Source organism: Corylus avellana, chromosome ca11 (assembly GCF_901000735.1).
Source record: "Corylus avellana chromosome ca11, CavTom2PMs-1.0".
NCBI classification, from domain to species: Eukaryota; Viridiplantae; Streptophyta; class Magnoliopsida; order Fagales; family Betulaceae; genus Corylus; species Corylus avellana.
This window is the reverse complement of record NC_081551.1, coordinates 16,607,126-16,619,726: the sequence shown is the minus strand read 5'-3', so window position 1 is coordinate 16,619,726 and position 12,601 is coordinate 16,607,126. Positions and strand designations below refer to the sequence as shown.

The following is a 12,601-nucleotide window of genomic DNA, read 5'->3' as shown; positions in this document are numbered from 1 at the left end:
TATCTCTTTTTTCTCGTTTTTTTTTTTTTTTTCTATGACGGAGAAACAGAATCTGCTAGGTTTTTATAAAATACAAATATATAATCTGTTTTTTGATTTCTTTTGATTCTCTGTACATTCTCCAACTATATTTTTTTGATTTCAAGATTGAGTTTGATTCTGTTTTCTCCAACTATATATTTTTTTATATAAATAATTTTGTAGCGTAATTGCAAAAAAAAAAAAAAGAAAGAAAAAGAAAAAAAAAAGCCACATACCTGACATAATTAAAAATAAAAAAACAAAAAAAAATTATAGTAAAATTGTTTATGTTTTTTTTTTAAAAAAGGAATGAAAGTCCTTAATAATATAAATTGTATTTGTATTATAAGGGTATTTTTGAAAATTTGATCACAATATGATTTCATTCACCAACATATTGCATTGCACCAAACAAAGGAATATGATTAGCTAGTCTATTCCAGCGTTACAACCAAACAAATGAATAAGAATAGCTAATCTATTCCACACTCTTCTATTTCTAATAGTAGCTAATCTTTTTCCAATAGACTAGACATTCCGCGAACCAAACGAGGCGTAATTGTATATTATCCATCCAGTTCATTTAATTCAATTTGAAGAGGCATTTTTCAATCACTGGGGCTTTCTTTCATTAAAGATAGTAGTATTATTTTTGACGTACTTTCCTTTCATATCTTAGACCCATCTTTGATATCATAATTGCCTTGCTTTTGCCATACATTCTTTGGATTCCTAACCTAGCTGTTTCCTTATGGAGCACATACATATAGAATTTCATGGTTTGGAGGTAAAAATGATAGGATTTGTCCATTCAAAAATCCCCACCAAAATATATCCTTCAAATTCAAGCTACATATATTTTAATGCACTTTATCAAGATAGGGCCATCTCTAGAGCGACTGTAGAACCCCTCCGACCCCTTCACTTACATGACAGCTAGCTATAACATGGAGTATCTTATCCAACATGGTCCTTTTGTTGTTGATCATTAGGTCCATGTCCATCCGACATTTTAATTTCAATGGAGTAAATCCTAGGTGAATTAATTGATTGTTTTGCATGTGGTCCAATTCGCATGAAGAAGTTCGGTTGGATGATTGAGGCACCACGTGGCACTAGTTATGTTCACAAATTGGAGAATTTTTTTGAAAAAAAGAAAAGAAAAAAAAAAGGGCATATTTCTCTCACAGAACATGATGCCATGGGAATCACATGTTGGCTTCAATTCTATTAACAAAGAACTTATCTCTTTCAGCTTGCTAGGATGCCACTTCTCTAGGGACCCCATGATCTCAAAGTTCACAATTAATGCATCAAACTCTATGGACCCACTTGCGCTTTGTACATGATCAGGAGCACCTCCACCAACATTCTAATGGACGAAGGCAGATCATATCATACCATATTATATGGTTCAGTTCACGTGATTATTCTTGTAACACCTCTGGCTTTAGGTAGTATGATATTGTTTGCTTTGGGCTAAACTTACACGGTTTTATTATTGGATTTACCCCTAAAATGGGTCATACTATTTAGAGAGAATATATTTCATATAAACACATCATCTTTTTCATGCGCAGGCAATATGGGACGTCACAATTACTCCCTCTTAGGACTCAGCGTCCTCGTTGGCAAATCTCATGGGACTTGTGCACGCTTCCCCCATCTCAAGCTGGGCTATGGCTTTGATACCATATGTAATACCTCTGCTTTAAGTGGTATGATATTGTCCGCTTTGGGCCAAGCGCGCATGGTTTTATTATTAGGTTTACCCCTAAAAGGCCTCATTACATATAAACACATCATCTTTTTTATGCTCATGCAATGTGGAACGTCACAATACCGATTTGCAGTCAGCTTTTTATGGTATATATAAATAAGTTTTGAAACATCTGTGGTATGTAAAAAATAACAAGAGAAATGGACGTTAGGGTTATCAATTCATCGAAAATAATCAAAATAATTAATAAAGAGAAATGCTATAGGTAGGTACCAATGAATAAGTTTCACACTATCTTAACATCCATCTCATGATAAAATATTTGGTATTTCTAGCATTTTTCAAATAACAAATAGGCCCATGCATCCAACTTCTGTACAACAAAAATCAATCAGATTATGACATCTCCGTGTCACTTATAAGACATGTTTATTAATTGACGATTTTCTTTTAGACGGAAGTTGGGTGTAAGAACCTATTTGTTATTTTTGTATACTATAATTAATCTGTTCTTAAAACGTTTTTATATTATATAAAGGTTATTGTACTAACTTTTATTTTATTTTTAAAAAAAAAATTATAAAAAAAAAAAAAAAAAAAAAAAAAAAAAACAAAAAAGGGTGATGGAGAGATAAGAGTCCAAAGTGCAAACTCCAAGGAGAGCGAGTGCGGAAGGGAAGGGGGCTCTGCCGGTCAGGAGGTGTGGGCAAGTCAGAGGTGAAATGACATTGAAATGTAATGAATAGTTAACAGACATGAATTTGACGTTTCAGATTCTAATTGTCAGATGTGTGTCTCATTGCAGCACCCTCGCCAGCACCACCAGCACCACCACCCATGAATTCATCCCTACTATATTCATTTTCTCTTTTATGAAAAATACAAAAGATAAAATAAAATTTGCCAGCTTGCAATCTACTAGTACCCACTTGCAGATCCCGAGGACAAGTCAATGATTACAAGTGTAGAGCTTCTTTCTCCCCATTTTCCATCAAACATTTTAAAAAATATATCTATATATTTCTACTGTACTGTGAAGCACATTGTTTGCTAAACTCTAGACAAAGCTTTAGCTTGATTCTTCTTAATGGGTAAACAATTACTTAAAACCAATGGCGGAACTAAGATTTTGGTTTAGAGGAATCAAGATTAAAAAATAAAATTAAATAAAAAATATAACTAACAAAATAAATAAATAATTAATTTATTTTTGCCTTTTCTATTCATAAACAATTAAATAGTTTATTTGAATTATTTAATGGCTTGAAGAAAATAAATTTGGCTGATTAAGTTTGCAAATCACAAATTTGAAATTGCCAAATCGCAACACAGTTTATGAGTTTAATTGGTTTTTTTTTTTTTTTTTATTTATTTATTTATTTTTATATAAATGTAATATGTGCCGATTGTTAACATGCTCAACTCAACTCAACGAGCAAGGTATAATTTTCTTTTCCGCTTTCCCATATGAAAAAAAAAAAAAAAAATTGGGGGTTGAGAGGGGGGCATATGCCCCCTCTCAAAGCCTCCTCGCTCCGTCCTTGCTTACAACACAACGTTAGCCAATGTAAAGTGAGTAACCATTTAGGCAAAAGGGTGGGACATAATTGTCATTCTCTTAAAAGATGAGGGTAATCTTACCTCAATTTTAACATCATTTTCACTAAATGACCCATCTCCATTTCATTTGAAAGGGAGATAATTCATTTCCATAAAGAATGATGTTACTTTTGATTAGGGGCGAAACCACGTTGGGCAGCCTTGGGGGGACCCTAGGGCCCAATGTGGTCCCAAAAAATCAAATAAAATAAAATCAAATAAAAATTATAAAATTTTTATAAAATTTAATTTTTGACCCCCAAATTATTTTTTGTTAGAATTTTGCCCCCCCCTAAACACAAATCTCTAGTTCTGCCTCTGCTTTTGATGTTAAAGAGACGTACAATGGTGATGGCTTAGTTTTGGTATTCATGAATGGCTCCATAAAGAAAGAGTGGTGGAGATGACTTTAATTCCTATATAGCTCACTTGTCATTATGATAAAGAGTGAAAGAAATGTTAATTTTGCCACTTGTTATATACCTTTTTATAAGGAGATACTGCATCCATCTCATGAAGTGCATGAAGAATAGACCATATATATATATAGTTAACTCTCTCCATGTACATCTCAGTCAAGAGCTGATAAATCAAAGTTTGAAGCAATCTGCAAAAGTGATTGCTCCACCTTTAGTGCTTTTGTGGATGATTCTCTGAATGTTTAGATGGGATGCCCCATGCCCATGCCCATCTATGTGGTCCAGGATCATCGTTAATTTCTCCCTTTTATCTACTTATATTTTTCTTGGACAGAAAAACCCTTTTCTCTGATTTTTACTTTAAAATTTTAAAAAATTATTTTTATTTTTAATGGACGTAAGTCAAGAAGTACTCCAAGTGAAAATGAAAGTTTCTCGTATAAAATCATGATACATTATTCGTGGCTCTCTCTCTCTCTCTCTCTCTCTCTCTCTCTATCTATCTTTTTTCTTGAAACAAGGTAGCTTTCACTATGGGTTTCTCTGGGGCCTTTCCAGGAGCTGTTCCAAAACACTCTGCACGTGACAGTTACCAATTAAGTTAAATTCCTGGGATAATTATCACCAATAAGTGACGAGATTATTTTATTTATTTATTTTTCTAAGCACCAATAATTGACTAGATGGTAGTGAGGAGAAGAGAGAGTTGACTCATGTCATTCTAGTGCCTCAATGCGTCATGTTGGTAAAGAAACATCAATTATGAGAGAATTGATTGGTTGGTTGAGATGTAGCTTTCCTTTGTAAGACTCTACTAAAGGCAAAACCCAAGCTTCCTCCTGGATCTCAGTTTGGGCAGAGAGGAAAGAGCTCCTCTCCATCCACCTCCAACTCTAAAGTACTTTTTTTTAAAATTTTTTTTTTATTTTTTATTTTGATTTAAGTTTTACGTTTAGGGTTAAGTCAGTGTAAAAGTTGATTGAAAACGTAGGAATTCAAGTTTATAGATAATGTCTAACATAGATGCGGCAAGAGTAAAACAGACATATCTTTAGATTCCGATATGAGATGAGGCAAATTTGGTGGCATTAGAAAGATAATTCAATGTCCCGGAGCTTTTTATTTGACAAATGTTTTCAAATTCTAATATGTACTCGGTCAAAACGAGTTGTTAGTTTAAAAATTTATACATGAATGGCTCGAACGACTAGAAGGCGTCCGAACGATTTTTGGATGAAATGACTCGGTTGCTGGGTGTCCAAATTGGAATTAAATAGAATGGCTTGATTAGAGCGTGATTGGATTGTGTCCGAATGCCATCGGCAAGAAAACCATTTTAACCTAGCTGACTCAGGCATAAAAACCTTATTTTTCTTCGAGTGTCTCATAACATACGACTTCTAGACTAAAATTCTGGTCTAAAATTCATTTTTTCATTCTCTAGTTTTTTTGGTATTTTGTTTGAGTTATTGGAGGTTAGATCTACTGCAATTCCCCTCCATCTCCACCACCAAAGCGCCCCTCCTCCTCCTTTGCCAGCCTCCCCTCCTCCATACACTGGCCCTCGTCCCTACAAGTGTATCCCACTCGTTGTCATGTGTGCGTGGACTACATGTGCCACAATCCTTTTTGGTCCCATGTAGCAGATCTCCTCCATCACAATTCCCTTGACTCTCTTATGGAGCACAAGAATTCCAGTTTTGGATTTGGGCAAAAAAAAATTGATCTTGAAGTTTTTTTTCCCTACTGCCCTCGAAGGAGTCTCCTCCTCTACTGTATATCAATTTCTTAGTCTTCCCTAATCTCTTAGAAGCGAGACAAGAGCTAAGTTAATATGGGTGCCATTTGTTGGTGCCCATAACATATATATATATATATATATATATATATATATCATTTTCATATCCAGATTACTAGGAACTTCCAAGGAATGGGAATGATTACATACTTTTTGTTGGTGTAATGACTTGTTTTATTATATATTCTAGTTGGACTTTCGAAATAAATAAGATACCACGTTTAACATAAAATAAGTAATCAGAGAGCCGCAAAACATATAAAATAAATTAAAGGACCACAAAACATAAATAGTTCGAGCTTTTCAATTTCCCCTTTTACAGGTGTATATATATATATGGTCTATGAGAATGAAAAATGTTATTCAAGTACTTGACAAACTATATGTAGGCTACCTTCTTTTAATGTGCTTTTCAGGAAAAATTCAGAATCAATGATAAGGATAGGACTTGTTTACTTAGGTTTCAAATGGCTCTTAAGTCATCTCTGCATCAGGACAAAGAGCAATAAATATGTGCTGCTTGCCTAAGCCACTGGTGATCATATTAATGGTCAATTCATCAGTTTGTTTCACAATTATTTATTGATAATGGCTCAAATTGTCAACAAGTGTGAAGATAATTGCTAGAAAATGTCAATATTCAAGTTGGTGGGCTCAAGTCCTATTTATCTATAAGAATATAAGGTTAGTTTTAAAAGGAGTCCAAGGACAACTTGGAATTGGATTTCTGGAGAAAACGTGTGTGGGTAAACATGTGGACCGCAATGTTTATCTTCATCATGGAAAAGACTTTGTATTCATAATAGTTTGGTTTTCCCAGTAGCAATTAGATTAAAATTGTTCTCCTATTTTTTGTGATTAATTAAGTCTCTATAAAATGACATGTAATCCTTGGTTGAGATCATCTGAAAAATCCAAAATCCCAAGAAAAAATTTCAAAGAAGAGCTTCTTCAATGTGAGGAAGAGAGAAGAGAGCTAGGGAGGGGATGGGGCAAGAGAGTGAGTGGTTCTTTGTCTAACTCAATTATCATTTGTTGAGAGTATGTGGGGCTTTTCTCTAGGGCGGTATGGGTATGTACTATGAGTTGTAAGAATTTACTGATAATGGAACTCTCTTGTTGGTGGATGTAGGCCAGGATTTGGACCGAACCACGTAAACTCTTTGTGTATATGTATGATTGGTGTGCGTTTTCGTGTCTTGTCTTTCGCATAAAGGGCTGGTGAGAAATTGGCTGCCAATTATTATCAATTTCCCAGCATTATTAGATACTTATATATTATACTTTCATTGCTATTATCCATATCCTAAATTCATACCGGAAGTCTTAACTTTTAGGACTTGTTTGATATACACAAATGTTTTAAAGTGTTGATTAAATAATTAAATTTATCTCTTTTTATAAGCTTTAACTGTAAAAAAAGTTGTGATTTAACATAGTATCAGAGCTAGAGGTTTTAAGATCGAATCCTGACTCCGTCAATTCACCTCCCATTTAAATTAAATATTATATGTTTTAGGCCCTCACCTATTCAAATAGAATTTGTGGCCAAATGTGATGAGAATTGTTAAAATATTGATGAAATTATTAAATTTAATTCTTTCTGTAAACTTCAACTTTTAAGATAAGAGATGATTTAACAAAATGTAGTACTTATGCTCTAAAATAGCTATTCTCTTTAAAATACTTATTCTATTATTTATTTACATTTTTATTCTCGAGAATATCCATTTTTAAGTAATAGTTATTCTACTAAAATGAGGAATGATTATTCCTCCTTAAAAGTCATGTAATATGAATGCATTCTTTCAAAAATAGAATAACTCTAAAAATAATTATTCTCCAAAAACCATTCGTCATTTTTATAACACTCTTACTGGTATCCGGCCAGCATGTGTGAGGGTGGTCAACTACCTCAATTGACCTCCAAGGGTTTTCCCAACCCCCTAAACCCACCCATATGGGGTGGTCACGGCCACCCTTGATGTGCCATATATATAGTGGTTGGGACCACCAAATGGCTCAAATCAAGTGGTCTTACCACCCTTGCGTGGTGGTTGGGGTTGGCTTTGATCATGAGGGGTGCTATTTTTGCGTTATTTTTATGAGTAAGAGTATTTAAAAAAGAAAAAAATTAGGTTGGAATCTTTTTCTATTCCGTCATGTTCTCATGTTGTACCAAACTGTGAAATACATATGAATTAAATAATTAAATTAACAATTTTCTATCGTTATAAACTTTTAGATTAAATGGTAATTTAACATGGTCTCAGAATTAAAAAAGTATTGAGTTTGAACCTTATCTTTGTCGTTTACTTCACATTTCAATTAAATATTGCACTTGTTAAGTCTCAGTAATTAAGGGGAAGTTTAAGTTCGGACGTGAAGGAGATTGTTAGAACATTAATTAAATAATTAAATGAACTATATCCTATATCAGCTTAAACTTTTAAAATAGATGGTAAGTGGTAATTTAACAACACAGACTCAAAATTCTATTCTTATGTTATCACCAAACGAATGAATATGGATAATCATCCCATTCAAACTTCTTGTATTTCTAATAATACTGATTCATATTCTCCAATAATGTCATCATTTCAGTGTACTAAACATGCATCTAGTAATTAGTATTTATTCCTATTCTCCAATAGTCATCATTTCAATGTACTAAATATGCCACTTTTTTATTTGTAAGTTACTAAATATGCCCTTAGTGCTTGAACACAAGAAGTGGAGTTCACGTAATGGTTGAAGCTAGAGGGTAATAGATCTCTTTTCTTTTTCTTTTGTTTATCAAAAAGGTTCGAAAGTGTTAAATTACCAATTATCCCAAAAACTTAAACTTATAAGAAGAGATAAATTTAATCACTTAGAGTCTGTTTGAAATTGCATTTGAAGGGCATAAAAGTGTTTTTAACATTCAAAAAGTCCGTTTGAAAAAAAAAAGTATTCATTTGGTAAATAAATTAAAAGAACTTTTAAGAATCAAAACAGCCTAAAAATGGCTAAAATCCACTTTTGGAAAAAGCTTAAAAATGAAACATTTGCCAAAAAGTTATTTTTGACTTAAAAGCTCTATTTCTCAAACGCAATCTAAAACAGACTCTTAATTATTACTTTAACACAAAGTGGGCAACAATATTGAAATATTCTTCAGAGAAAACCTACACATCCTTTCCCACCATGCCAAGGCTTGTAAAATAATTAGTATATTGCTATACTCTTCTGAATATATATATGAAGAACGTAGTTTAAGAATTATGGCCATATATATATATATGAAAGGAACAAATTAAAATGCATAAATTTATTTAGTAATAATCTTGGGAAGAAAGTAAAAGGTTGACGACGATGAGAACTAAAAGTAGCTAGCTTAGCGTACATCATGCACTTGAAGTCTTGTAAATGAAACCCCTAAACAACAAGCTAGCTAGCCACAGATACAATGGATAAGGATAAGTTAAATCTCCTTAAAACACAGTAATTAACGTGGAGGCCTTTTGTTTACTTTGAAGAACGTGAATTTCTCCCAAGTACACAACTGGTCTCGTACAATCAAGACTCCCCCCTCATTTGTTCAGTAGTGTAGCCATCGACATTAAATGCTTCTCAGACCCCTGTTGAAAATCATCAACAAATAATTACAAATTAAAAAACTATCAATTAGCTAAAGAGATCGGAAGAGATACTCTCCGGTTCATGATAACAGATACTCTCCAGTTCATAATATTCAGTTCATTATATTTGAGAGTTATTTTTGTTTTGTTTTTGTTTTTGTTTTTTTTTTTTTTCACTTTTTTATGAGATAAAAATACCACTCTAATATAATTAATTAGATATTATCCACTTCAGATCGTAACACTACAGGAAATAGGGTTGTAAGAAAATATCAGCTTAGAGACTGAAACAGAAGAAAGCATTGTTCAACAGATTCTCCATTCACAACACTACAAGGCTCTACTTTCAACAATATCATATGGACAATTAGCAAGGGGTTTTTGTGCTAATTAGCACTCATATCTTAATGTATATATATACACCTATATATGGTAGAACCGAGTTCAGATGAAGCAGAATGCAACTTAAAAAGTAGACAAAAATGGAAGGAGTTTGATTTAATTTTGTTTCTTTTTTCGGAATGAACTTACATTGTCCAAGGACTTAGCCTGATTATTGGTCTCCAACATGAGGCCGAAATGAATATGAGGGAAGTGTGCCCACTAGCAAAGAGAAAACTTAAAGTGTAAGTACATCAAATATCCATGCTTTAAATAAAGAAGTTTTTGTGATTGTGCAGTGTACTAACATTTTTGGCAGCAGTGCTAAATGCTTCCCTGTGGCTAATATCCGGATTATTGGCCTTGATCCTCTGGATCTCCTCTCTGCATACGAAAGAAGTTTTGTTTTACATGAGAAATGGGGAACTAGTTTGAATATATTCAACGCAAAGGATAAAAAGATATCCAATAGAATCGATATATAGAAGATTTTTTTATTTTTTTATTTTTGTTTTTACTTTATGAACTGGTTGTATGCAGATGGCACTCGCTGCCTCTTCTCGGGAGCTGAAATGGAAAACAACAGCTCATGAAAAAAAATCAAGAAAATCAAAAAAGAAAATGAAATCATTTGAATCACATAAAATATTGGGTGGCTCACGTCGATTCACAACCCTTTCCTCTGTGACACTTGTTGGCTGTGCTCGCATTGCAATCTTGTTGCATTTGGAAGACGACCCCGACTCAATTCTGTAATCCGGCGTCGAGTAGTTCGGTGCCTGAGTTTACCATTGATCAATTGAAGGTACAACTTAATGTAAGAGAGAAGAAAGAAAGAGATATATATAAGAGCTGAGAAAGAGAGAGGTATCTCAGAGAAATGCAATGATGTTTTATGAGAGAAAGAGAAAGAGAGGGAGGAAACGATGATTGAAAGACTGAATCAGTTGGAATAAAATGGTCTGAAATAAAGCATATAAAACCCAGATTGACAGTTGTAAAATAAAAGTATTTTTGCAGGGCCGTAGAAGACAAAGCTGATGAAGAGAAATCATTAAACCACAAAACCCTACTCGTCAATCAAATCAAGGTGAATCACATTTTTAAAAATGCGGCTCAAAATGTTTTTTGTTTTGTTTTTTCTTCTTCAAAAGAAATAGAGAAAAGCTTTCCCGTGATGGGTCTAGAGAAAAGCAAAAGAAATAGGTTTTTGGGTCTGGCGGCTGATTGGCTAGGGTTTCAGTACTGCAACCGACCACTTGACACAGGGAAAAATGCTTTGAAATGCTCAAAAGAAAGTAAGACCCAGAGAGCATAGGCCTGAGAGGGCTATCAACGCCCTAAAAATAAGCTGAAATTTTTTGTCTGTGTGGATATTATCAACAAACAATATATTATAATAGGGTAGCAAGCACCTGAACATCTTGCCATGACAGTGACTGAAACGCGGCGGCCATGTTCACGGACCATAGATTGGTGCAGTGCCCGCATCGGACGGTGACGATGTCAAACAGGTTACTGCATGGAACACTCACCTGCAAAACCGCACCAAAAATAAAAAATAAAATAAAAGAATAAAACCTTAGACTTCATCGAATATCAAATCAAAAAAGGAAAAGATCAGATCAGAAGCTCTTTTTTGTTTTATCAGAAGTAAAATAATCAAACAGGTTGTGGGTGTAGTTCATTCTTCAATATTCAACTGAGTATTTCTTGAAAATTATTCTGAAAATTATTTGGCCTTTTCTTTTGAAGACCCATTTCCAAAATTTCTTTACAAAACTAGGGTATTTCTTGAAAAAAAAAAAAAAAAACAAAAAACAAAAAACCTAGAAGCTTGCTAGCTAGGCACAGGTTCTTGGTTTTTCTAGGGAAGGGTGAGATGAAGAAATAATTCAACTGGGATCTTCATTTCTCTTTTTCTCTTCAGCAAAGAAAAGGTAAGTAAAAGGCAGGAGGAAGAAATCAAAGGAGGAAGGACTTGTCCTCGTCAGTTTTATCAACAAATGCTTGGCGTGACGCTTAAAAGCCCCAGATTTACAAAACAACACCATAAACCAAAACCAATAATCTCTCTCTCTCTCTCTCTCTCTCTCTCTCTCGCTCGCTGCGTGTGTGTGTGTTGTCCTGTTTTTTGAGCAGCACTTCAGGACCTTCAGATATGACTTTTCTTTGACTGCAGAAAAAAGAAAAAGAAAAGTCCGACGATGGAGACCTGACTGTAACAAAAACAAGAAATCCCAGAAAGCAATTTAATGGATTTGAGTAAAATAAAAGCAAAACTAGCTTTTTTGAGGATCTTAAAATGTTCTTTCCCCTTAGATATGCATATATGAGAAAGAAACCACACAAACAAACAAACAAACAAGTATACACACACACATATATATACACACACACATATATAAAAAAAATTTTAATAAGTGGGAATTTATAAGAGCTAAAAAGCCCATCTCCAGGGTGAAGAAAAAGAGTTCTCAGATCAGGGATACCGCAAGAACAATATTGCAAAAGTTGCAGGGGATGTAGCAGAGTTGCTCAGGCGCAACATCGATGCAGTTCGACATGTCTCTTGAGCAGTCAAAGCAAGCTTGGTTACCCAAGAAGGAGAAGCAAAGGAAAGCAAAGAAAAGAGAGAAACAGGCTCTTGCAAATTGCAGAACGCCAAGGACGAGAAAGCAAAAAGCTTTTATTCTCTTTCAGACGCCTCCTGCTTTAGAACTGGGCTATGTATCACAACAGTAAAACTTAAAGGTCTTTATATATAGAAATTTATGGGGGGAGAGAGAGAAAAAAAAAAAAAAAAGAAAAAAAAAAAGAAAAAGAAGAAGAAGCAGGAGCTGGGATCCAAAGAGGGTAGTGAGAAGAGAGGTAAGAGGTAATTAATATGATGATTAAAAAAAAAAAAAAAAGTTGATTTGGTTGTGCCCACGGCAGTCAGGAAATGCTGGGACCGGGAAAGGAAAAGAAGTGGTTTTTAAGGAAAACCGGGTTTAATTGGAAACCCAAAGCTGTTTATCTGTCGCTATGGGAGAATGTTAGG

At 34.0% G+C, this 12,601-nt stretch overlaps 1 protein-coding gene across 1 annotated transcript; it reads right to left on the bottom strand.

Annotated features, from left to right (window-relative positions):
• Positions 1-8,850: 8,850 nt before the first annotated feature.
• Positions 8,851-12,314, bottom strand: LOC132166535 (axial regulator YABBY 5-like). Its single transcript, XM_059577364.1, has 7 exons — positions 12,051-12,314; positions 10,974-11,093; positions 10,220-10,337; positions 10,077-10,125; positions 9,867-9,942; positions 9,709-9,780; positions 8,851-9,177 (listed from the first exon to the last, which is right to left on the bottom strand). The coding sequence occupies exons 1-7, from the start codon at positions 12,123-12,125 to the stop codon at positions 9,130-9,132; spliced, it is 558 nt and encodes a 185-aa protein (XP_059433347.1). The 5' UTR covers positions 12,126-12,314; the 3' UTR covers positions 8,851-9,129.
• Between the last annotated feature and the right edge of the window lie 287 nt (positions 12,315-12,601).